This window comes from Zonotrichia albicollis, chromosome Z, assembly GCF_047830755.1.
Source record: "Zonotrichia albicollis isolate bZonAlb1 chromosome Z, bZonAlb1.hap1, whole genome shotgun sequence".
In the NCBI taxonomy this organism is placed as follows: domain Eukaryota; kingdom Metazoa; phylum Chordata; class Aves; order Passeriformes; family Passerellidae; genus Zonotrichia; species Zonotrichia albicollis.
This window is the reverse complement of record NC_133860.1, coordinates 51,573,100-51,598,431: the sequence shown is the minus strand read 5'-3', so window position 1 is coordinate 51,598,431 and position 25,332 is coordinate 51,573,100. Positions and strand designations below refer to the sequence as shown.

Below are 25,332 nucleotides of genomic sequence, written 5' to 3'. Positions count from 1 at the left end.
CCCTAACTGTTCGTTTCTGTGTCCAAAGTGCTTTCTGGAGGCTTATGAGTGTTCTATTGGCACTCTGAAACTTCCTGACTTCTTAAGCACATTCTACTTTCCTAAATCCTCCTCTCCCTTACTCCTGGCAGCTCTGGCTGTTCCTGAGTATGTAGCTCAAGTGCTAGGTAAAGTTGTTGCATGCTTGGTGATTCTTGTGGGTCCTTTCCAACTCAGGGTATTCTATTTTTATGTGACTCTATGATTCCATGAAAGGCTTCTGTCTGACCCTAAAGCAGCATTTAAAGAGGAAGATAATTTTCTGTGTAAAGGGATTTTAAAAATTTGGGAAATCTTTGAAACCTGTTGGGATAAAAATTCTTCCTAAGTGCTGTCAAGTTAAAGCTAAACACATTCAGTCTGAAAGCAGGAATGCTTAACCCAGAGGGTGGGAAGCCACTGGAACAATACCTTAGGGGCACCGTGGTTCTGCTTCCCTTGAAGTCCTTGGATCAGTCCTAGTGGCCTTTTCTAAACATATGTCCTAGTTCAATGAAAAATTATGCTCCTTACCACAGGAAAAACGAGGCAAATCTCTACAGATTACACTATACAAAGGGCCAAACTATGCAGTCATTGATGACTTCACACAGCCTTCAGAAATTCAGTAACCCGTAAAATATTCACTCACCTGTGGTGAGGTATTGACCAAGAGTATGTCTGGCCTTTTTTTTTTAAGCTCCTCTTACTTTACCAACTACTCTTTTTGAATCTGCATTTCTTTAATATTGAATTTCTACAAGAAAGTGCTTTTTCTTCCCCATCTCTTTTTCACTAGTTGTTTTTCTGATTTTATTTATCAACCTGTAATTCTGCCAATTCTGAAATAGAATTTATATGAAAAAACAGCTGAGGCTTGTGACTGCAGAAAAGATTGTTCTTTTATGCATAAGAGCTCTCCAACTGTTCTTTCAGTTCTTTGATATGTGACTGGCAGGGAACACAGAGCAAGGAGAGTCTAGTATTTACATTTATTTTTATTACAGATTTGTGTGGATCTTTCTTGCTAGGTGGAAGTTAGTGGTATATTGCATTGCTATTGAGCTTGATAAGACTAAGCAATAGTAATTGCTGGGTTTTGAGTGTTAACAATGGGAATCTTGATTTTCCATGCTATGGACCAGCTAAAGCAGACCTGGCTGGTTTAAGTCCAATCCTTCCAGAGCATGAGACACAGCTGTGGGTTAGTTTGTTTTTGTTTTTGTTTTTTTTTTTCTGTTTTGTACATCTATGTGTTAAAAACTTATTAAAAACAATAAATGATAACACTCCAGAAAAAAAGGGATTTCTGTTTTGTGACTTAGGGTGTGGTTCCACAGAAGTTAAGGCCGATTAAAGCTTGGGCTGCTGCAGTTTCACATTTTATTCTCCTACAGCTGCATGGTTTCCCATTGTGCCTCTTTTGATAATGACATTAATGCTGTCTGACTGCATGATGGTTTAAATCGGAAGACTAACCTGGCTGGGTGAAAATCAGTATTTTAGTTAGATTAAAACCCATTTATTTAATTTCCCTGAATGAGCGCATGACACAGACATGCAGTTATCAACTTAGGTGCAGATGGTCAGTGAAGAATCACAGGGATCTGGTAGCCCAGGCTTGACTTGGCAGTCCTCCCTTTGCTCAGTAGTGCATTTAAAGTAAAGCAACATTTTCTATGTCTGAAGTTTAACTGTTTGAATTAGGCAGTGTCATTAGAAAATCAGCATAAGAAAAATTATATAATTATACTTTGGGATAGAATTGAGATGTTTAACACAGAAAATAAAGTTGGGCTGCTCTGCAGTACACAGGATTTGGTTATTGTTTCCACGCAGAATGAGTTACGGATAAAGATGAGGAAAAGTTAATTTTACCTGATGTTCATGCCAATTAAAATTAATTTTTTCTTAGAGTCATCACATTCTCAGAAAGAGAGAAGTCAGACATTCTGAGAAAGAGCTTAAAATGTCACTGAACTGCACTACAGGCTTGTGTAATTGCTTTTGAAGTTACACAGTGCAGGAGGAGGAGAATGAAACTACCTGCACGCATGGCAGCACCAGCTGCTAGTGCTAGATAAGCAGGAACTTGTTCAGAAACCTCTCAGGTGCTCTGTAGAGATTTTGCCTGTTTTATGGGAGAGCAGGGAGCTCAAAAAGACGACCTGCCTGGGCTCCTCAGAACCAGAGAGACACAGAGGTGCTGGAGCTGGTCCAGTGGAGGTGACAAAGATAATGGGGGGACAGGAACATCTCTCCTGGGAGGAAAGGCTGAGGGAGCTGGGCCTGCTCAGCCCCGAGCAGAGATGGCTGAGAGGGGACCTCATCAGTGTCTGTGAGTATCTGAAGGGAGGGTGTCCATGGATGGGTCCAGGCTCTGCTCAGCGGTGCCAAGGGACAGGACAAAAAGCAATGGGCACAAACTGACACACAGGAAGCTCCACCTGAACATGAGGAAGAGATTCTTTACTGTGCAGTGACCGAGCACTGATTGAACAGAAGGGTTGTGGAGTCTCCCTCACTGGGGATATTCACTGAGTCTGGACACAATCCTGTGCCATGTGCTCTGGGATGGCCCTGCTAGAGCAGGGAGGTCAGAGCAGATGACGCCCCAACCTGTCCTGTCCTGTGGTTCTGTGACCTTGCACTCATGATGCAGCACAATACAACACTTCTCACTCAGTGAACAAATGTGTGGAAAGAAGGAAACAGCTGTAGTCAATGTCCTACTTTTGAAGACTGGATAATGGCATCAATACCTAAACACTGGCTGAAGTACAAAGCCTGCTATGAAAAAGTGTTTCAAAGACCAAAATGAAAGGATGAAACAAAGGGACTTTGTTCTTGGCAGGGTTGAAAAAGGCATCCAGGGTACTTACACCATGAAGCATGCAAAAAAGAACAAGGAGGATTGTGCTAAGTAAATAATGGATGAAAAACATCACTGTTGAAGTCAGTTACTACACTGCAACTGTTGTCAATGACAAACACCACCTATGCACAGGAACAGGCTCATGTATGTGCACTGCAGAGGCTGCTTGGAGGGACAGCTTCTGCCTGCACCCCTGAAAATACACAGGAGGTGTACTCACCAGCACTACTGATCTCCAGGCAAAGCATAATCTGTTTGGCAAGCCTTAAGCCCAAAAGCTGAATTAAGGAGAGATGTGCAAATTAAATTTTAGAAGTGTAATAGGTTGACAGAAGGTTATGAATATTTTCATAGCCAGGAGGAAAGCAGCACTACAGTTCCTCACAGGGAAAAAGCTGAGCAAAATTATTTAATTTGTCTGTTCTCAGTGAGAAACAAAATGAAACAACCCCAGAAGTTACCTGTAATAATGAGGGAGATAAATAATAATTCAGTTTTGACTTGTATTATATCAGTCTTTCAACCACCTATGTCTGCAAGGACTACCAACCTTGGTGCCTTATATCTTGCCACCTTATATCTGCAGGTGGCATTTCATCTGGAGGTATGCAGTTGGCAATAGTTGAGAGGTCAAAAAACCCCAGTAAATTATGTATTTATGGTCTAGAAATATGAACCAGCAGAAAATTTGTGAAAAACTTTACCACAAATTCTAAAAAAGTCTTCACCCTTTAGTGAAGTATAGATTACTAAGGAGAGTAAATTGTCAGCACCTCAGGTGTTTCAGGACTTGAAAGATAAGTGGTATGCTTCAGCAAGAACTGAGTGTGTTCATATCACAGAGGGAAGCAATATAGATCTTGGGCATGGTATTCAGGAGACAGGAAGCAGCTGAATTTAATGTGTGAAAAAGCAAACCTTTTCTTTGAAAGACAAAAAAAAAATATCTTTCCTGAGGCACGGATATGATCTCCCTGAGGGATCTGTGTTATCTCAGCTGGAAAGAGACATTTAGACAGAGAACTGAGTTCATTGGGATGGGAAACTTCTATAATGAATATTCCGAACAGAGTTCACTTTTGGCTGATCCCTCTAAAAATGAGTCTTCTGCCTTCTGTAGTAATGTCTCTCTGCCTCCTTCCCCCTTTGGAAGCAGTTGTTTGAGGACCTGTTCTCCTCTTCTGGTCTTTTGGGGAAATACTCCTTTGGGGCAATATGATTTTCACTTTTCTATGTTGTTGCATGTCTGTCCCACAGAGGTTTTTGTCTGCATTCAGAAGAGAAGGAACAGAGTAGCTCTAAAAATGGCAATGCTGTGTTCATCTCTGCATTCCCTGTTTCCACTATCTCACTGGTTCTGTGCTTGCTGGTGAGAGCTGTCCCCCGACTGGTGAGAGGGCTCACGTGGCACTGCCTAACACCACGACACAGGCTCAAGCACACTGCTTTGCTGGGCAAGCAGGCCCCTGCTCTGCTTTGCTCTCTGCTTAAAAGAAAACATAAAGTGCATGTGAGATCCTCCCTGCACAGCTGGATTTGATTTTCTATTATTTGTATGTAGTGGGTTAACAGTGAGATTTTTCTTTTTTTTGGTAATAAAATCACTAGGTTGTATGCCATTACTTGAAAACTGACTCCAGGAATGTTTCTGAAGGTGAAGTGTTTTAACAAGCATTCACCAACATTATTGGTCAAACCAGTAATTTATGCTTTAAAAAATCCCAAAACAACCAGCAAGTGGGGGGAAGTCTGCCTATAGCCCAAAATAAACTATTTCTCAGTCCAACCATCAAACACTTCCTTAAGAGAAGAGAAATCTGTCCTGGCTCCTCACTTGGAGAGCAAGCTCTATATGGCTTCTCTGGTGTGATCCTTCTGGTCCATTACTGCACTTTCCCACTGCCCCTAGGGAGTTTTTACACAAACCATGCAAGATCTTGAAGCAGAAGACTACTTTATAGCACTAAAGAGTGTAGCAGTGGTAGTGAGTAGTTTCCCATGCCCATGTCATCCTAAGCATGTGTAGATAACTACATGCTTATTATGGACTTGTTAACATCCTGCCACTGCTTAAAAAAGCCAGTATTTATATGTAACCAGAGTCCAACCCTCTGGTGTGCCTTTCCCTTTTAGCTGCATAAAACAGCATTCTTTAGCTGCATAAAACAGCATTTTATTTATAGCTACAGAAATATAAAGCCTTTCTTTGCAAAGGCTTTAAAGGCTAGACAAAATTGTTGCTTTTCCCTTTTTCCCTTCTCCTGAGAGATAAGCAGTGTGTTAGAGAAGTGAAACCCAAATTTGCTTTGCTTCCAGAGAGGAGTCTCCTGCTCAGTCTCTGTTCAGCTGAGGCCTCAGCTCATGCAGTCCTGCCTGCCCTGCTGCATACCCCTCCTAAAATCTCACAGATTTAGCCAAAATTAGCCTGGTCTGTCAATGGATACCTGAGTATTTGTGTGTCTGGGCAAGTGTGGAGGCACCCTGTGAGACAAGAATGATGCCTCTGGCGTAGCAACAAGTATTGCACTTCAGTGAAAAAGCAGGTGAAAATATAAATATGTATTTCAAATGGATAAAGAGTTGCTGATATGTATCTTTTCCCCTAATAAATTTTGATTACTTGGGTTGCAATTACTGAAATGCCTTAGTGAAAAAATTATATTTAAAAATATTAAAAATAGCTATGTATATGACCAGATTTTAGATTTGATTCTGAATGCACAGGAATTGTTGGCTGGAGATGATGAAAAGCAATGTACGTGAAATAGCCATCAACCAGTATGCTTTGGTGTGAGAAATGTGGTAAGATCAGTAAAGATCAGTAGAAGGAGGAGATGTGATTTTCTCCTCCTTCAATTTTGTGCTAATTCAAGAATTTGACAGGCTTGTTGGTTTACTTTCTGCAAAACTGGACAGTTAATAGAAAACACTGTTGATAAATATATATATATATATATATATATATTTGTAAAAGAGGATGAAGGGAGTGGTTAAATCGATGATCCCCAAGCTGTGGTTTGCAGTTGATATGTACAGCCAGAGTTAGCATTAGCAGTTCTGAGCTTCCCATCTGCATACACTGCTGATCTGGGAGCAAACTTGACATTCAAAAGACCGGGAAAGCATCTCTGCTAAAAGTTATGTAACTGAATGAATAAATGAAGATTATTTACTCAACTACTAGCTAAAATGATCAGACACTTGCTGAAAGCTGACATTAAATACTTTTGAGGAACTTTATGGTTCTAAAAATCGGGAAAAGAGTAAGTTTTTGGTTGACCTTCTTCTACAAATAAAGGCGTCAGGTGATGCTGATCTAGAATAATCAAATTTACGAATCAATGTTGGTGCACCAAACAAATGGTAAGGCCTTTTTGTTTGACAGGTAGTTTGCAAGAAGAATCCTAACTTAAAAACTAAACAAGCTCTAACTGCAGTCCATATAACTACATCTAGAGAGAGGGAAAAAGATTTCTAGCTAGAGGTTACTTTGGAAAACTCTGGCTATAGCTTCTATTTTCTGAGATCATGCATGCAGACACAGATGCCTGGAATAGTTCAGCTGCGCTTTCCTTGTCACATAAGAGGGGCTGGGAACCCCTCTTATGTGACAAGGAAAGGTTGTGGGGAACCCTTCTGTATCTTTCTGTTTGGTCCAGAACTATTTTTCTTTTGTGAGGAAAATTAGTCAGGAGAGCAAAACTGGAAGCTTGCTTTTAAGGTTGCAAGCACTTTTTGACTTGAGAAGGAAGTACTTAAAGCCATAAACCTAAGAGACAATAATTATTCTTTCGAGAACATATGCAAACCTGTTCATTCTACACACACTACTTGTTTTACTGAAAATGAATGATAAAACTCCCATTGCCTTCAGCACTGTGGCTTGGAAGTCTAGGTCCGGTCTTTGACTTGCTCGTCTGGGTGAGGTGTTACTTTCCTGCAGTTTAAGTATCTAAAAAACACCTGCAGAATCACACAAGGGAAACAGTAAAAAAAATCAGGGCAAAACTGCTGTTCCCTTTCAGCAGAGACATATTTTTGTTTGAAAAGGGCAACAGCTTACTTTTCAAAACTCTATTTTTTTTCTTTCTTAAGAAGAAATGTTTATTAACTTTTTTCGTCTTTCCTCTCAGAATTCAGACCACTACCACAATTCCTTCTGCACATACACCTGATGCTTCAGGTAGCTGGCAGGTCCATTACTGAAGGCAGCAGCAACCTGTAAGGATAGACTGAATTAACAGGTATTTCTTCAAGCCATAGATTGCTGAGGAAAGTTATGTCTTGAAGCACTGATACTTAAAAAAAGGAGTATGCTTTTATTGATCTTCATGGTCCTTGTACCAGCTTTATACTTCTGGAAGAGCAATAGGGGATAGCCATTAACAAATAAGAATAACGCAAGGCAAATGGAGAATTAAACATCTCCAAGATATCTCTGTTCTGAAGGGTGCAGAATCTTAATGTCTGAAGAGTTTTGACAAGGAGATAAGACATCTCCTCTTTCCCCAGGGCAGGTACATCATGTGTACTTTGTGTAACAGGTGTGTCCTGCTATCACAATAAAGAATAAGGACAGAGAACTCCAACAGCTTTGCTACTTTGGCTTTTGTTTTTAAGACTAAAAAACAACACGTCAGACAGTTGTAATTAAATAAGAAAGCCGCATTACTTGTACAAAAAGTTATATAAATACAAGTTTGCTGTTTTGTTTTCTCTTTAGAGAAGGAAAGCATCCTTTTAAAAAACAACCATAATCCTTATATTACTGAGATGCTGCCAAGTCACAATTCAGAAGACAGACATGTGAAATTAAGTCCACACTGTGCAGAGACAACACAGTGGCCCCACCAGATCAGATCCCTTGTGTTTATCCTGTGCACAGTTACACAGATACAATGGAACATGTGATAGCTTGAACATATTCTGCTTTTACACAAAAGAAAATCCTTCCTCATGCTGCATTTTGTTAACTAATGTATCAAAAATATCCATCACATCGTCATCATCATCATTGCTATTATTATGTTATTAAGGAATTGTCCTTCATTCCATGCATAATTATAATTTCACAAGTTAAAAACATCACCCCTCCCTCATGTCATAATCTATAAAGCACTCTGTGCACAGTGAAGCAGATCCCCAATTAAATGCAAGTGATATTAAAATTAAGAGAAATACACTATTACTGTTGATTTTAGAGGAACAAAATTCTGGGGAGATTAAAAAACAAAATAGTTTTATCTGGACAAAATAATGTACAATTATTATATTGCACTTTTTATACAAGAAATCCTAATAAATATACAGAAAAGATATACATTTACATATACAGAAAGTAATTCCTTTTTTTTTAAATAAAAAGTTGCACTGATACTTATTTTTGAAGACCCATTTCTACCAAGACTGTTCACTCCCAGATATGTTTTGAAGTAAGCCAATTTGAGACAATTAATGTCATGAACCTGACACTGACCTCAATAATGGATCCCCAGTTTTACTGATAAATCCACATACCATGAAAGCTGCACACAGCAGTACTTGAACAGCATTTCATAAATACACCACAAGGCACTAGCCCCAACAGGAGTTACAGGAGAGGCACAACCCAATCTTTCATTTAGAGAAGGTCTTGAAGCAAAACCTGAGATCAGGTAGGTCTCCTCTAAAGTTCCACAATTCTCAAACTCTATTCTTTGTAGATTTCCTCTAATTTTATTTTATTTTTTTCTGAGCAGAGCAGAGAATGTCCAGGAACTAATATCATGTAGCACTTCACCAGCTGAATACCCACTGCAGCCGGCTAGGAAGAAAGACTCATGGCCTGCATGCAAAATCATGCTGTGAGTGTGATGTTTGAGTCTCATTTTTTAGACTGTACCTTCAGGGTGTTATACATGGACTTAAAGACCTGCTTTATAGCACTCGTTTTGTTGTGGGAGGCAACGGGAGAGGAGCAAATTTCTTAAAAATTATTTGCATTAGTCCAATGGGGCTGATGCTAAAGTGATTCTGTTTCAACTGAGTAGTAACAACCATGAAAATTCAGAATAAAGTTCTTTTCCTACCAGTTATCCAAAAGGCCTGGCTGCCAGGAAAGAGAAATTTCATGTTAACAAAATAGAAAGACCCACTTCAAGTTCTTTTCCAAAACCCCAGGTGTGAAAGTACCAGAACTTTGGGAAGTAAAGGACCTTTTTTCTAAATAAGTGTTAGTAGGATGCAGTATGCAAAGTGTCTCTTGTTTATCACATATAATTTCTTTCTTTCCTGCCTATGCTCTCTAGGGAACAGTGTTTGCAGGTCTGTACTTAAGTCTGTCGTCATACTTGTTCTCCTTTTGCTGGTTAATTATTTACATCACCACCACACCTCTGTGCTGAGCACAACCCTTAAGTCCCCAATCCTCCCTCACAAGCTCAAACTGGAAACACTTTCAGGCATATCTCAGACCCACTTTTGTTACAGAACATTGTTCAACTTCTCCAGACACCAGATCCTCAAAGATCACAAGGATGTCCCTTGCCTGGTGTAGGAAGGAGAGAGATGTTTAGAAATTAAAAAGGCTTCCAATCTTGGATGTAACAAGTAAGTTTATAAAGCAAACTCACGTGCTTGTGTTCTCAAGGTAATCTAAGAGGGATGAGAGCTGCTCAGCATAAAGAGACCTGGGGGTGCTGGTCAACACCTGAGTAAATGTGAGCCAGCAGTGCCCAGGTGGCCAAGGTTGCCAATGGCATCCTGACCTGTATCAGCAGCAGTGTGGCCAGCAGGAGCAGGGCAGGGATTGTCCCCCTGTACTCAGCGCTGGTGAGGCCACACCTCAGATCCTGTGCTCAGTTCTGGTGCCCTCACTGCAGGACAGACATTGAGGCGCTGGAGCATATCCAGAGAAGGGCTATGGAGCTGGTGAAAGATCTAAAAGACACATCCCATAAGTTAAAACTGAGGCAGCTGGGGCTGTTTAGCTGGGAGGAGGCTCAGGGGTGACCACGTGGCTCTCTACATCTGCCTGAAAGGAAGTTATAATGAGGTGGGGGTCAGCCTCTTCTGCCATGTTTCAAACACTAGGATGAGGAGAAATGGCCTCAAATTGAGAAGGGGAGGCTCAGACTAGATATTTTAAAAAAAAAATTCACTGAAAAACTGTCTGGGCATTGGATTAAGTTGTCCAGGGAGGTGGTGGAGTCACCATCTCCAGCAGTGTCCAAGAAGAGTCTGGATGTGGCACCCAGGGATAGTTTAGGGGTGGGTATGGTAGTGCTGTTATTGGCTGGACTAGATAAACTTGAAGGTCTCCCTGGACCTTCATGATTCTGTGATTCTGTAATATGATGCTAGGTTTTGACAGTGATCCTTTTCCTCTCCTATCTCTTGGCGTGTCCTGCAGGCATGTACACAGATTGAGGGGAAGCCCCACTCCTCTCATACCCATTTCTTGGTGTCATGGGTCTCTCTGACTCTGTGGTCTACCCTCATGACCATGTCTATCTGCATTCTGTCTCCCAGATTCATAGTAGGGAAAACTTGTCAAGTCCCTTTACAACAATGATTTGTTAAAGTTTTTTTTTTTTTTTAAAGGGAAATAAATAAATAAAATGAAAAAGATCATTCCATCCATCTATATTTTCTGCAAAAGCCTTTGCTCAGTGAAGAAAAGGCTGTGATCCCCTTGTTCCTCCATTTTCATCTCATCTGTCTTCAAGATTTTCCACAAGTCCCACAGCAACGTGACTTAAATTGGGTGAGCTGGCAGAGTTTGAGCTGCTTCACTTTCTCACAGTACCTTGTGGTGTCTCTGCATTCCACTGCCAAAGGGGAAACAAGAAGAAGAAATGGTGATAAAGTTACGAACAAAGGGTTTCTTACCTGAGAACAGGTTGAAGATATATCCTTGGGTGGCCAAGAGCAGAACCTTTGTGTTGGGAAGTCTTACGATGAGCATGAGCTTGACTTGCTGCAAAGACCAAATGCAAGTCCACAGGATCAGTGAAGAATTGGTAGGCAACATTTACTTTCAGAGCCTGGGGAAAGGGCTCCTGGAGCTGCTCCAACACTGCCAGTTTGTCATCAGCATTTTAGAGAGGCTGTAGGAGTTTCCTAACAGTTAAACCAAAGATGAAAAACTAAATTAAACTGGATACTTGTTTTAGTAGGCAGGGACACTTTGGCCAGCTTTGCACACTTGAGGAATGTGCAATGTGTGGGAGTGTCACCCTAGCTGACTGGGAGTTGTTTTCAGTTTTTCACAGGTCAGAAACCACTCACCATGAAGATGTTAAAACACCTTTTGAACTCCTCTAGGGCTTAGGTTCTGGTACCACTTGTACAGTTTTTGAGACCCATAGCCTCTTGCTTTTTAGTTCGGAAAACTGTCCAGTATCCCTGCATGCCCCTGGGATTTGGGACACTTCTGTATAGCAGAAAGAGGCTGGAACATCAGCAAAGGTCCTGCTTGACACCTGTAATCTCCCTCATTGCTTCAGCTCCCATTAGGGCCCTCCAAACTCATGAGTTTGGACCTCATAGTCCAATTTGCTGAGAGGGGGCATCAGAGCTGGTGTGAATATAGGCAAGCACATGTGGGTTCTGCTACGGCATGTGCAATGATTGCAAAACTACTGGCTTGCAAGATAGAGGACACAAGCATAATTTCCAAACAAGCATGCTGTCTTTTCTCTTTTGTTCATTTCATTTTTTTTCAAATTAGTAACTTTTCTAGTTCCCTGACAAGCCCAATTTGTTGTTTGTAATCTGAAAGAAAGCAGTCTTGCCTGCAGGATTTCCCATCATCCACATACCCACTGGATTTGTATTACAACTGTTAGTCTGGTTGTGATTTGTATTTTTCCTTCTGTCTGTACCATTAATGGAAGGTTAATAATAGAATCCTAGAATGGTTTGTATTGTAAGGGGACCTTGATCATGTAGCTCCAAGCCTCCTGCTGTGGACAGGGATGCCTCTTACTGGACCAGGTTGCTCAGAGTCCTATCCAACCTGTTCTTGAAAACCTCCAGGGATGGGATATCTACAGCTTCTCTGGAAAACCTGTGCTGTTGCAGTGTGTTGCAATATCCTGTTTTAAACTTCCCAGTCCCTTCCCCAGGTGTGGCACTACCTCTCTTCCTTCCCCCTCGCCCCCTTGCTGAGTGAGTTCTGTCAATCAGGCTTAACATTCCAGCAAGGTTGTTGTATGGTTGGTCAAGTTCCAAGGATGCCCTTCAGGCCTGGGGTCATTGGCCTGTCTAGGTGTCCCTCATCCCTTGAGACCCTGCCCCTCCCACCTGGTTGGTGCTCACCTGTCCCTTCCCCTCCCCCTGTCCCGGAGCTTAAAGGGTCAATCAGGCCATGCGGTCAGCATTCTGTTGGAGCTGTTATCTGACATTCAGACCTCTGTGACCATGGAATAATACTCTGGATATTAATCCTCCGGCAGAATCTGTCTCCTTTCTCTTCACCATCGCCTGAAGCCTTCCCGCCAGAGGTAAACTGAGTTTCTACAAGCCTGGACTTGTTCACTGCCCAGCTGCAACTTCCAGCAAGCCAAAGGTGTCTGAGGTGAAATACTACAGTTGCCGCCTTTGGCCTAGCAGCAAGGGTCAGACAAGCCCAGGCACAATCTACCTGGTAATATTGGGATTCATATTCCAATACTGTGCCACAGTCTCATCACCCCCACAGTAAAGAATTTCTTCCTAATATCTAAACTAAAACTACTCTGTTTCAATTTGAACCTATGCCCCCTTGTTCTGCCCCTATACGGCTTTGTAAATAGTCTTGCCCCATCTTTCTTTTAAGTTCCCTTCATGTACTGGAAGTCCACACGTGGGTCACAACCCTAAAACTAGAGCTGTACAATCCCATTTCCCTCAGCCTTTTGTCAAATGACAGGTGCTCCATCCCTCTGATCGACTTGATGAACATCCCCTCTCTGGGATGCTGAGCTTTAGACACTGCATTTTGCACAGGGCTGGGCTGGATGTTCCCCAGGATGCCCAGCTGCAAGGTCCAGTGCTGCGCTTCTGAGGGACGACTCTCCTGTGCCACTCAGCAGCCTCCCCTCCCTCCCTCCCTCCCTCCCTCCCCTGAGGCAAGTACCGTTTTCACAGGGTGTGATGTTGCAGCGCTGCCAGTTTGCTGGTCGGGGCCTCCAGGAGCAGTGGTGCTCCATGACGGGCCTGCTGGTGCGGACGTGCACGCAGTCCACGCGCCGCGACTGGAAGCCGTAGTTGCCGCACGTGGCCGTGCAGACGGTCCAGAGGCTGACCCTCCAGTGCACGCCACAGGCATCTGTCCAGCAGTTCTGGGTGCTCAATGGCCTGTGGGAGGAGGGAGGAAGGGACATCCACCTGTGTGTCATATCCCAAAGGTAATTCACCCAGAGTACTGCGTGGATCAGATCTTCCAAGGCTGCCAGGTGAGGCCAGCTCTTTTGGACTGCTCTCAAGGGACCTTCAGTGGGTGCACATTGGTATACCAACATCAGGTTAAATGACCATCTGAACTGTTTGAGGATTTGGCTGAAATGCCCTCTCCACAAAGGGCCAAACCAGAGATCTGCTAAAAGGTGAAATGAGTGGTGACCAATGTGGTCCAGCAGGATTTGTAACTTTTTTATGGCTTTACAGTCAGTTATGGCTTTACAGAATAAAACAGAAGATAGTCTCACAGAGGATGTATAGGCACACTTGGCTCATATCTGTTTGTCACACAGGTAGTGAAAAACCAAGAGTGGGAGCCCACAAGCCAACTGCATTAATATTCAGTCATGATCAATCATAATTTGTATACCTGTCTCATGTAAAGCAAACGTCATTACAATGTTGAAAGTGGAGTTCATCTGCAGGAAAACAAAACCTGCAAGAAAACTAAACCTTTGCTTTCTGTTAGAGCTTGTGTTTAAATAAGTGAGAAGACTGGCATCTTAAGAAGATATAGCACAGACTTGTAGTCAGGATTTGGCATGCATAGAAGATTTTCCAGTTTTTGGCCAACAGGCCTGAAGCTCCTAGGAGTAAATAGGGAACTCCAGGCTGTAAGCCTGAAAAGATTTGTTACACATACTGTACAGGTTGCAGCATGACCTCTTTACCACATAGGGGAAACCCGTAAGTTTTCAGTTAAGTCACTAGTGCATTGAATATCTCTGAAAAGGGCTGTGGGTTCAGACATAACACATTTCTTGGTACCTACCTTGGTAAGGAACTGCATTGATCAGATGACACAGAAGTCCCATCCTTGGTCTGGCAAAATATCTGCCGGTGCTGTACAGCCAGTCGTGGTCCAATGCAAGGCCCATTACACTGCAAACACAGAAAATTTATTCAGGGGAGGTAAAAGACAGGGCAAGTTCCATTTTCTATAAAACTGCTAGTGAAATAAAGTGCATACTGCCATTCAGAGACTATTGAGAAAGTAAGAAGTTTCAGCTGCTTTCTGGACTCTGCTCGCTTTGAAGGCTGACTGTGCCGCCATTTTCTGCTCCACCTCACTCTCCTCCAGCAGCATTTAAACTACATTTCTGTATCTGCTCTCTAGATTCATTAAGTCTTCTCTTCAATAGCTTAATCTTAAATACATCTGTTGGGTTAATTAAATGCTGTCATGCCATTAGCCAAGAGCCTATGATCCATACAGGAAATCTCAATACATTACTTTTACTGTGCATTTTGCAGCATGTGAATTGGCCAAGTAACTAAGAATGCATTGAACCAAGGACATATTCCACTCAATTGAAAAATTTAAAAGCATTGAAGGACAATAAACAAAAGCAGGAAGCATGAGGAGCACAAAAGATATGCAAGCTTTCTCCAAAATTAAGGCCATCCTAACATATTCAAGCTTAACAATTACATTTCAGTTTAACTCTCCTAATCCTCTCCTTTAATTAAAATATAACTTGGTATAGGTATGAAGTACGTATTTCTGCTATTTTAAAATTGCATCAACTACTGGAAACTGGTTTTTCTAAGTGTCTGGAAATTATATCAAAGAACAAACTGAAGGTTGAATAAGGGGTCATTAGTGTCAATCACTATCTTAAAACACCATGGGATTACACAGTGGAGAACAAAATGCCAGGAACATTAAATGAAGGAGAGGAACTAATTCTAGAGATAGGGCTAGAGCAGGTAGGCTGTTTATTTTCTTTGTGAGCTGGGAAAGCTGATTGCTACACTTGTGCAATGGGTGAGCTGATACCCCATAATACCACCAAGCAATGTACTACTGAACCAGTGTACATTCTTAACTATGTAAAATAACCCTCTGGCTTGGAGACTAGGCAGTATGCAACCACGTGGAACCTGAACCCTTTTTTATGTAAGCTAGGTAGAATAAATATTATATCACAACGCATAGAGATTAGGTCTAAAATTCAGAAATTAATTCTGAACGAACTGACTGTCGCAGCTGAGAATGATATCATGGGGAGTAATATAGCCCATAATGGTTTTTGCAAAGATGATCCAATCCTTTCCTGAAATTTCATAGGGAGTGAAAATTTTCTTCTTTGATATAAAGTGATAATTCCAAGCTTAACTTGTATTACAATAACTCAGTCACCTTTCAAGATTTAAACAAAGGTGTTTTCAAGCAGTTAATAATTACACATTCTAGTAGCTGAAGGCACTTTTTACTATCAACATTATAAAAAACCCTGATGCAATGCAATCTGCTAAGAGAAAATCTGAAGATCTGAAAAGCAGCAGGAAGTAGTTTGAAAATGCTTTTAGCCCTCCATTCTGCCTTTCATCATGAAGCAAGTCAAGAAAGCTCACACTTTTTGGTATTCTCAGGCAAAATCAGCAACTTTGTAAAAGTGAATTATTGCACAGACCTCCTGCCTTCAACCTTATCACAATCATCAGTCCTGAATCCAGCCAGTCAAGACTGAAGCACTCTCACAGGCTGGTAAGGGGAATTAAGACTTGAAGAACGCTATTTCCCAGACGTGTCAAAAATCACTGCAACAAGGAGCTGCAGACCATTCTGCTGGAGGACACGGGTCTGCAGTAAAAGCCCTGTTCATGTTCATGTGTGTTTCTAGTGATTGTGAGAAGCTATAGAAATCCAAGCAAGCAGAGCATCATATACAGAAAGAAGGACCTGAACAAATTGGTGCCCACCTCAAAAGCCTGAAAACTATAACCTAAAGATACTAGGTTGAAAAATCTCTACTCTCATTTTCTGTCTCTTTTTCTAGCCCACACTATGGGACTGCCCTTGGAATGCCACTTTGTTCTTTACCTGGCCCCAGGAGGAGGCTGCCCACTCGACACAGGGCTGCCTGTTGCAGCTCTGTGTGTCCACAGGGCGCTTGGACGCCTGGGCACAGGCCTCGTTCGACACTGGGATGGAGCTGCCTTTGGCTGTCAGGCGCTGGCACGTCACTCGCCGTGTCTGCAGGCCTCCCCCGCAGCTCCGTGTGCAAGGAGACCAGGATGTCACCATCCACCTGGGGGAGAAAGCAGAGCAGGTCAGGGAGCAGGCACGTGCCTTGTCTGCAGGATCCGCAGCATCAACTGGTCTTTGTCAATTGGACCAAAGACAGGCAACAGTGGGTTGCTCATTTAGGGCATGATCCTGGAACATCTCAGTGCCTCAGCTTCCCCCAGTTTTCACTGGAAACTGTTCAGAGGATGAAAATTGAGAAAACTGCAACTTTTTCATGAATTTATCTTTCTCAACGCTCTTTGGGCCCAGAATTAATTTTCTTGCCCTTAAAGCTGTTTTTAGAGGCTTAGTAAATACTTGTAGCTCTGGCACAGGGGTTGGGCAAGTCAGCTCTTTACACCACGGTGCCATGGAGGCCTCGGTCACAAGCTGTAGTACAATGCTAGGACTAGCCCAGCAGCATTCCTTAGTAGGGAAAACTATCTCTGTGTAATTGCTGGAGTAGCTCACAAGCCACTTCAAACTTGTGAGAGAACAGTCAAAAGCCTGCTGGGTCCTGCTGGTGCCAGCCTCCTCTGTTGTATCCCTGACAGCTGGCATAATCCAGAAAAGTCTGAACATTGCTCAGGAACAGTCAGCCCAGGGAAGGAAGGACACTGTTGCTCTTTCCTCTTAAGCTCAGACTATGCATTTACCAGCTGAGGCTGAGGCTCTGAACCCCTGTGTACTGGCATTTAAAAAATCCAATCCAACTAGCTAAAAGGTTGTAAGTAACAGAAAATAATAGTCTAATGCATTTTGTCGCTGTAAGGATCATTAGGTGAAACACTTATACAGTCAGGTTTGGGAAAGCCTTAGGTAGGAATAGGGAGAATGCAACTGATTGTTAGTTTTCTGAACAGTTTTATGGTCAAGCCGGCAGTTTGCTTCATTAAGTTTCTGGATACTTGGCAGGATCTGTGTGGTTTTGGGAATAAAACACTGCCTATCACGTCTCTCACCAGCAGTGTTTATGATTACTTTACAAAATAGGCAACAGACATTCCCCAGTCCCATGGAGAGACATCCATTTCTATTTCTCTGTCTTCTGTGGGTGATTAACTCCAGTGCTCTCAGAAACAAGTATAAACAAACATATTCCCAACCTGGAAAACAAGAACACTGGTACTTTTATGCAGTTGGGTGAGGCTGAACCTGCAATTTCCGCACTGCTTATAAAGCTCTGGTCTGCATGTCAATCAACTTTTATTTCCAAGCTTACATCTCAGCAGTTTCTCAGGAGCTGAGGGAGGATTTGGGGTTGTGTTACAATTCAGGGAAAGTATAAAAAGACATAAACCATTCCCATGGAATTTACTGTCAACAGCAAGGAAAACTGCTGCTAATGAGCATGTTTCATATTTCATCAAATCTCTTTTGGTTTCTTTCTTATGACTCAGCTGGCAACTCAGAAAACATTTGCCTGCAAAGAAGAGTAGGAATATATTTTAAAAGGTAATTAAACAGAAACTTGCAATATGCCCAAGACATAGCAAGAGTGGTGAATCTGGCCACTTCTCATCAGGTTGCTTAGAACCTCTCCTTGCCTCAGCTTAGACTGTCGTTTTTTAACACAAGTCCCAAATCACTGTTGAATGAGTGAATGGCTGTCGAATGAGGGAAGTTGTACTAAATTTCTCTTGAGATACTCACTACTTTAAAGTGCTTGTATACGGGAACATAACACATCCAAATTGGAAATAACGGAGAGGAGGGAATAACACCATGAAAAATATGGAAAAACATGTTTACACAACTCAGCTAAGGTGATACTGAAATGCAGAAGCAGGACATTTTTAATATGGAGGGAGCATAACACTATACTGACTCTCTGGATAAGCTCAAGACGTACTCTGCACCAAAGGGTGTCAAAAAAAAAAAAAAGACTTTGTGAGAGGAGAAGTCAGAGAATCATTTATGTTGGAAATGATCTTGACTATCATCAAGTCCAATCATTAACCCAGCAATGCCAAGTCCACCATAAAACCATGCCCCTAAGCACCACTTCTACACATCTTTTAAATTTGTCCAAGGATGATGACTAAATTACTTCCCTGGGCCAACTGTTCCAATGCTTGGAAACCCATTCCATGATGAATTTTTCCCTAACACCCAATCTAAACCTCTCCTGGCGCTGCTTGAGGCTGATTCCTTTTCTCTTGTCACTTGTCACTTGGAAGAAGATGCTGACCCCCCAGCTTACTACAGCCTCCTTTCAGGCAATTGCAGAGAGTGGTAAGGTCTCCTGGGCCCCATTTTCTCCAAGGTAAACAACCTCAGCTTCCTCAGGCACTTCTTACGGGACTTGTACTACAGATGCTTCACTAGCTTCTCTGTCCTTCTTCTTTCTTATAGTGAGGGGTCAGAAATTGGACACAGTAGTTGAGATGTGCCAGAGAAAGATCTAGGTGTAGCCAGAAGTTTTTCAAGCTGTCCTGGCTCATTTGTATATAGCAGTAAGTGAAAACCCGGGGACTACAAGGGTAGAGAGTTACAATTCCAAAGCCACCACAGTCTAGCAGACTCCAAACAGAGGCAGAACTCAACCCCCTTCATGCCTACTACATCTTATGAGATGTGCCCATTTTACAAAAGATATTTTCACCCTGCTAAGGGAATACTTTGCAGCTGCAGCTACAGCTGCAGTCTGCCTGTATTGATTTCCAAGCAACAAAAGAATTCAGAATAAAATAACAAAATAGCTGCTAAACTTAGCTTCTTGTCTGTTATATCATTGGGCAAACTGCTATGAAGCCAAAAAAGACATGATCCTACAGGTCTTGGGTGACAAAATTTCCATGCATTCAGTGTTAAGAACAAGCATGAAATTTATGACCAACATAGGGTGTGACCCAAGACACTGCAAGCTGTGAATTCTCTTTCTACCTTATACCGTCAAAGTTTTCCACTAACACTGCTACAGAATCCCGACTGTCTCGATTTAGCACTCAAAAACTCCCTTTCAGCCATGACTTCTCCAAACAGGGGCTAGAGAAGCTGCAGTCGTGTGATGACCCGCACAGAGAACTCTCCCAGCGCATCTTAAATGCACGCAAGCTACTCCCACACGAGCCAGACGAACCGTGAAGGGCAGTCTCTCCTGTTGCACGGGAGGGGCTGCAGAGATGGCTGGGGGGTCTCTCTGCAGTAGGATGTGTTGACCTCAGCCCCATCCAGCAGGCACCTCAGCTGGGGCAGCTGCAGCCCTCTGTGGCCGCAGGAAGCCGAACAAGGCGTCAGTCTGTCCACCGACCACCGGTACTCTGCCAGGAAGTGTGGGAGAGGCATGTTAGCACTGGAAAACTGACAGCAGGGGTTTCATTAGAATGGAGAGCGTTCAGGATGTTCGCAGGGTGAAACACAGGGATACAGTGAAATGGAGATGCCTACACCTGCAAGGCACCTGATTCAAACCCCTGACTGCCTTTGGTGTAACAAACCCAGTTGTTTGGTGCTTAGAAGCATCAGGCATGGAAAGTTAATAACATAGTATGGCAATTAAGTGAAGCCAGATACCAGTGAGCATCTGTATTTTTAAAGGTGTGTTAGCTGTAGTTCCCAGCAGTAGTTTAGCTGTAGTTCCCAGCAGTATCTGTGACTCTATCATTTTGAAACACCATCTGTCTTACCAGACAGTTCACACACTCATTTGTGAAGATAAATGTGGGAATAGCAACACATGCACAATTTTGTAGCAAAACTGAAGGAAAAGTTAAATTCTTCCCCTCTCCATCACTGACAATTGCAGCAATGAAAGCTGTATGTTCTGCACCACCCCAGCTGCACCACAGTGTTCTTGTGGCTTTATCACCTTTTCTAGGAGATCACTAACAAAAATAGTTCCAGAACTTTTACAAGTGAAGGGTTTTCAAGGAAGAAGGGACTGTGAGACACTGAGCTTTGTGTATTAATACAGGGGTTTCTGTTTTAAGAGGTTTAAACTCTGCCACCTCCGCCTTGAATTTCTGGACAAGAAAATTGTCCAGGCTCAATGGACAATAGCTTGAATCAGGAAGGTGTGTTTTGTGCTCAGCAGGGCAGAAATATCTGGTGTCACTTTGGTAAAGTAAAACCTAAGACACTGTAACGTATCCAACAGTCCTGCAAGTCTATGTCCATGGCAAAAAGTCATTAAGACACCTTTTTCCTGATTTGCATGGTGATGAATTCAGAGGGGAGAAGTTCAGGATGAGAAAGGCAGTGCAGGGATGTGCATGGCAAGGGCTTTCCAGGGTGAAATGACTGAAGCTGAAGAGTTACCTTGTATAGCCAGGGTCATTACTTGTGTGAGCGAGCCAGCCTCATTCTGAGCAAGGCAGCTGAATTCACCATCGGTGAAATCATTGACATTGAGGATATGGAGAATCCGGCCTGCTGCCAGGAGTTGATGTCGCAGGCTGAGAGGCTCACCAGAGTAAAGCCAGGTGATGTTTGGGGTTGGATGCCCATCGACAGCACAACCTAAAAAACAGGTACATGAGAAAAACCTGCTGATCACTAAACCAGGTATATGCTTTGAAATGGTCAAAATTAGGAGAAAGAGTTGATTCCATCCCATTTTCTCCTCTCTTTCTCATAATGATAAAAAGTAATTCTGTAAAATCCAAAAGACAGATAATCTGCAAATTGGAAAATCTATAATTAGTTTGAAATTATTTATATCAGACCTTCTAATGTTCCCACTATTTTTGATTATCCTCATTTTGGTATTGAAAAAGGTGGGATAGGGGAGTTACAAACCTGGCATGAACTCAAAGACCATCCTTGAACATGCAATACAAATGCAACTTGATTGCCAAATTTGCTACATAAGCCACAGGACCACCTTCTTCTTACTCTTTCTTTTAAAAACATTTTAAAATGTTATTTATTGTTTCTGTTATAGTAAAAGCCAGAAATTTTTGTTACACAAAGAAAAAAAGAAAAAAAAAATCTGTTGGAAAACCAAACAGATAAAATTGAGCCTTTACAGGCTTGGCTGTGTTGAGGTTTGTTAGCTGTTTTTTTTTTTTTTTTTTTTAATCACACCAGAAACAGCAACTGAAAACAGCCTGAAGTTCTAAAGCATTGTGTGAAATCTATGGATCAGCAGCACAGATGATGAAATTTAAATTCTCAGTGAGTTCTTTGTCTGTTGACATGAAAGGAAGTGTATCTACAAGACACTTTTTACTGTAGTTCTCATATCAGCTGAAGGCTTTGCCAGTTTCTGTGAGACTTGTATAACCTGAGAAAGCCAGTTAAGTTTTTTTGCCTATTTCCTGGGGAAAAAAATTAAGAATTAGGCGATTTCCACAGCGTAACACATCCCCACCGACTGCGGGGTGGGGAGGCAGAAATGCTGTATGTGAGGGATGGCATATTTTACTAGGCGTGCTTCTGGTTTAGGCTTGTCCTGCACTGATATGTATGTCACTGAGATATAAAAGGTCTCTAAGTTTCTGCAAATGTAACCTATTCTGATGGTTAGTTGGTTGTACTGAAGCTTTATATATTTTTTTTAACATTAACATGTATGTGCATGAATGGCTATATTGTATACAAAATCCCTTCTGAAAGAACTGTCTTGTAGAAGTAAACATAACACATATACATCAACCTTCACATGAGTACTGCTCAAAAGGAATAGGATAAAAAAAGGAAGAGTATGAATTTAAAATACTGAAAAGACAAAGGAAGAATCCATCAGCTGATATTTCAATACTGCCATCTCCGTGTAATTTGATTACTATTTATTATTCACTGAGACAAATGAAGATGTGAATGTGAAGTCTCTGCAGCTGCACGACACAATTAATAGATTCTGCAACATGACATTTTTGTTACTGCTCTTCTTTCCATTCTTATTGGTCCATCTGAGGAGAATACTGGGCAAGTAAAGTTCCTACAGCAAAATAACCATTGCCATTAATCTGCTCAGGAAGGTTGAAGAATTTGATTTTCAAACATCATTAAGACCAAATCCTCGACTTAAGGAACTCGTTACTTCATTTAGGAACTCTTGTGAACCTTTTGAATTTGGTTATACCCGTAAACTAACAATAGGGGACTGGGCTACTATAGTCTTTACTTTTGCGCTTTTTGGTAGGAATCATACCTCCAACCACACTATTCCTATGACAGAAGATACTCTCTTGCTCAGCAAAACTGAAGTTGTCTTGCTTATAAGTCAGAAGGTCTCACACAAGGTAGAAGATGCCAGTGGTGACCTGTGGCCATTTTCATGCTGAGGGGCAGATCCAGACACTGGGGAGAAACTGTCTGCCACTGGGGCTCTCACTGAAGCAGTGGCTACAGGAGTCTTTGCTGGTTCCCTGCTGCTGTCAAACCCTGCCTGCGTGCACAGTGGGGAAGGGTGTGGGCCGGATACAGCTGCCCACTGGGACACATTCACTCTGTGAAACTGGTATTTCTGAGAGCAAGGGCTCCCTGGCAAAAGACTGACACGTGCACAGTAGACTCTGCAGTCACAATGACAAAGTTGTACTGGAAATGAACTAGTAAATGCAAGTAAGTGTTTAAAAATAAGGAAAAAGGGGGAATAAAAAGGCAGAAGGACAGAGTGCAGATTGCCCCCAGTGATTTCACCTCTTCCCTTTTTTTACTAGTATTTATAGGGGTGAAGAGTCTGTTATTTGTTTTAATTTTTTTGGCAAGGTCTAATGCAGTTTTATCCTTGGCAGTTATCTCTACCCAGAACTCCCTTCCTGACAACAAAGACAAAGCATTCTCTGATACTCATTCCCTGTCCCTAATTTTGTAAGGGAATAAATTTTTCTGTTTATTCCTGCAGTTTCATTTTTTTTCCACTTTTGTGCTGAAAAATAACTTTTGCAGTTTCCAAGACAATCATTCTCAAGTAAGTGAGTGACATGAAAGGTTTTAGCCTTATAGTTTAAAGGCTGCCTAAGGAAAAACAATGAAAGACAAAGGAATATAGAGGGAATGGACAAACTTAAAAAGTGGCTATATGGCTTTTGCCTAGATTATTCCAATTCTTTTGTAGTTTACTTGTCCTTTAAGACTAGTGTAGTGATTTCCATAGGTCAGCATACAGCCACGACAACTAAAGCAGGCATGCTGTGAGCCCAGTTTTATTGTTTCCATTTGCAAGACTCTGCAGAGCGTAAATGCAGAAAGCAGAAAGGTCAGCCTGATGCTACACACAGATGAGATCAACCCGAATTCAGCATGCAGATGGTCCTGGTTCATGCTGTTTTTCTTTTAAAAAAATATTGTTAGGAAAAACACTACCGTCTTAGTACTGACTATTTTACTAGTCTTGCATAGTATTTCTTCTTCCAAAATGTATATATAAAATTTTAACTAAAGGAACAGCCAGTAATCAGTAATATGGGGGAAAACTCCCCAAAACTGTTGCCTAGATATGCACTACCAGTGCGTAATTATTACTTAACAGTTAAACTTTACTAATACTTATCACTCATGTTTCACAAGGGACATCTCCTATACATTTCCCATGTGGATTCACAGGCTGTGGATAATATTTTTTGCATAGTAAGTGGGAGCTGGAGTACAATAAAATCACATGTTCCATCAATATCTCCTTCCTATCTTCCAGGAATAATTGTAATACAATTTAATGCAGATTGCTAATACTTTCTATTTCCCCAGTCCCTGTGGACATTGACTGTTTTATCCTTTCAAAGCTCAAACCCCATCCCTATAATGACTAAGAAGGAATAGCTTTGTTTCCAGACAGCACAGCTATTGCAGAGCTTTAGGGCGTTGGAGCCCTTGGGAAGATGATCAGGGAAGACATTTTTGGGACTGTTTTGAGCAGTCAAAATTCTGGCATGAAAGGGCCTTTCACTTCAGTCCATAAGCAGAGAGAGAAAATATTGCCTTCATCCTCCCTTCCAAAGATTACTGGGACTCTGAATTCACTTAAAGCCAGGATGAGCCACTGATGTGCAAAAGCTGGAGACAGAAACACAAATCTAATAAAAATGGAATCTTAGGGAAAAATGTTAGTATTTCAAGGATAACAAGGGCAAGTTTGGAAGTTTGGAAAGGGAAGACTGATGTTCCACAACAACTCAGTTTCTCGAGAGGAAGGAATAAATGCACACTCCAGGCGAAATTCAGCTCCCCCTACACCTTTGCAACAGTTTCTGAATGACTGTAGCTGCAGAAAGGGCCGACTTGCTAAGATTAGGAGGACAAAGTACAAATCATTCACCACTTTTGCACTTTCAGATCTGACAAAAACAAGTGCAAAGGATGTTTATCTTAGGATTCCTTTTCTTTTTGGCAGCCTGATACTGCACAGAAAGCAATGGTAAAAATGTTAAGTGAATTTTGCAAGTACTAAATACATTTGAAAATGTAAATTAAAAAAAATACAACACTGCCTTTAAAATAGCTGCCTATTCTTAAAAATATATTATTTTCATGTCTTCATTTTTGTCTAACAAATAACTCTCTAATTTACTGTTGACAGGATGATTAGCCCCAGGAAATGTTTCTAACATTTATTAAAGATGGAATCTGAGTGAAGACTTCAGGCAAGATCAGGTAGTTTCTTTGATTTTGTATTTCTGTGTTATTTTACTGAACTCTAACAGAAAAGAGTTGTGGACCAGAATAAATGGTATTAAAGCAATACTTATATATTAATGCTGCTACAGGACTTGGAAACACGACAGTATTTCCACTCTAAACTCTACACTTAAGGAAATAAAGTATGCTTTCAAAATAGAAACCAGATTAAGGATGAGGTGAGGAACAAAATGCTTTGAACAAACTGTGGAGAAGCCAGATACCAATCTGAATAGATTACAAGTGTGGTGCTGAACTGCTGTGTTGTGGCTGACACTGTGCTACTGTGTTCACACTGTGCAGGTGATCACTGGTAGTGAGAAACAGTTCTCCAGTCTCCAGTCAGGGCTTATTTCCTCCTTAGCTGACTGAAATGAGAAATGCACATTAAATGGAATGGAGTTAAAATTCAATTCCATCCTGTATCTAACAAAAGGATGAA

The 25,332-nt window shown here is 41.7% G+C and overlaps 1 protein-coding gene across 3 annotated transcripts in view; it reads right to left on the bottom strand.

Moving 5' to 3' along the window:
* Positions 1-10,432: 10,432 nt before the first annotated feature.
* ADAMTSL1 (ADAMTS like 1) overlaps positions 10,433-25,332 on the bottom strand; it is a 394,276-nt gene continuing 379,376 nt past the window's right edge. For all 3 annotated transcript variants that reach the window (XM_074533419.1, XM_074533420.1, XM_014269810.3), the window contains 6 exons: positions 20,589-20,789; positions 19,411-19,591; positions 16,143-16,350; positions 14,088-14,197; positions 12,993-13,213; positions 10,433-10,701 (listed from right to left, as the gene is read on the bottom strand). In XM_074533419.1, the coding sequence (XP_074389520.1) occupies positions 10,595-10,701; positions 12,993-13,213; positions 14,088-14,197; positions 16,143-16,350; positions 19,411-19,591; positions 20,589-20,789 (1,028 nt within the window). In that variant the 3' untranslated portion in view covers positions 10,433-10,594. The remainder of the gene's footprint in view (positions 10,702-12,992; positions 13,214-14,087; positions 14,198-16,142; positions 16,351-19,410; positions 19,592-20,588; positions 20,790-25,332) is intronic.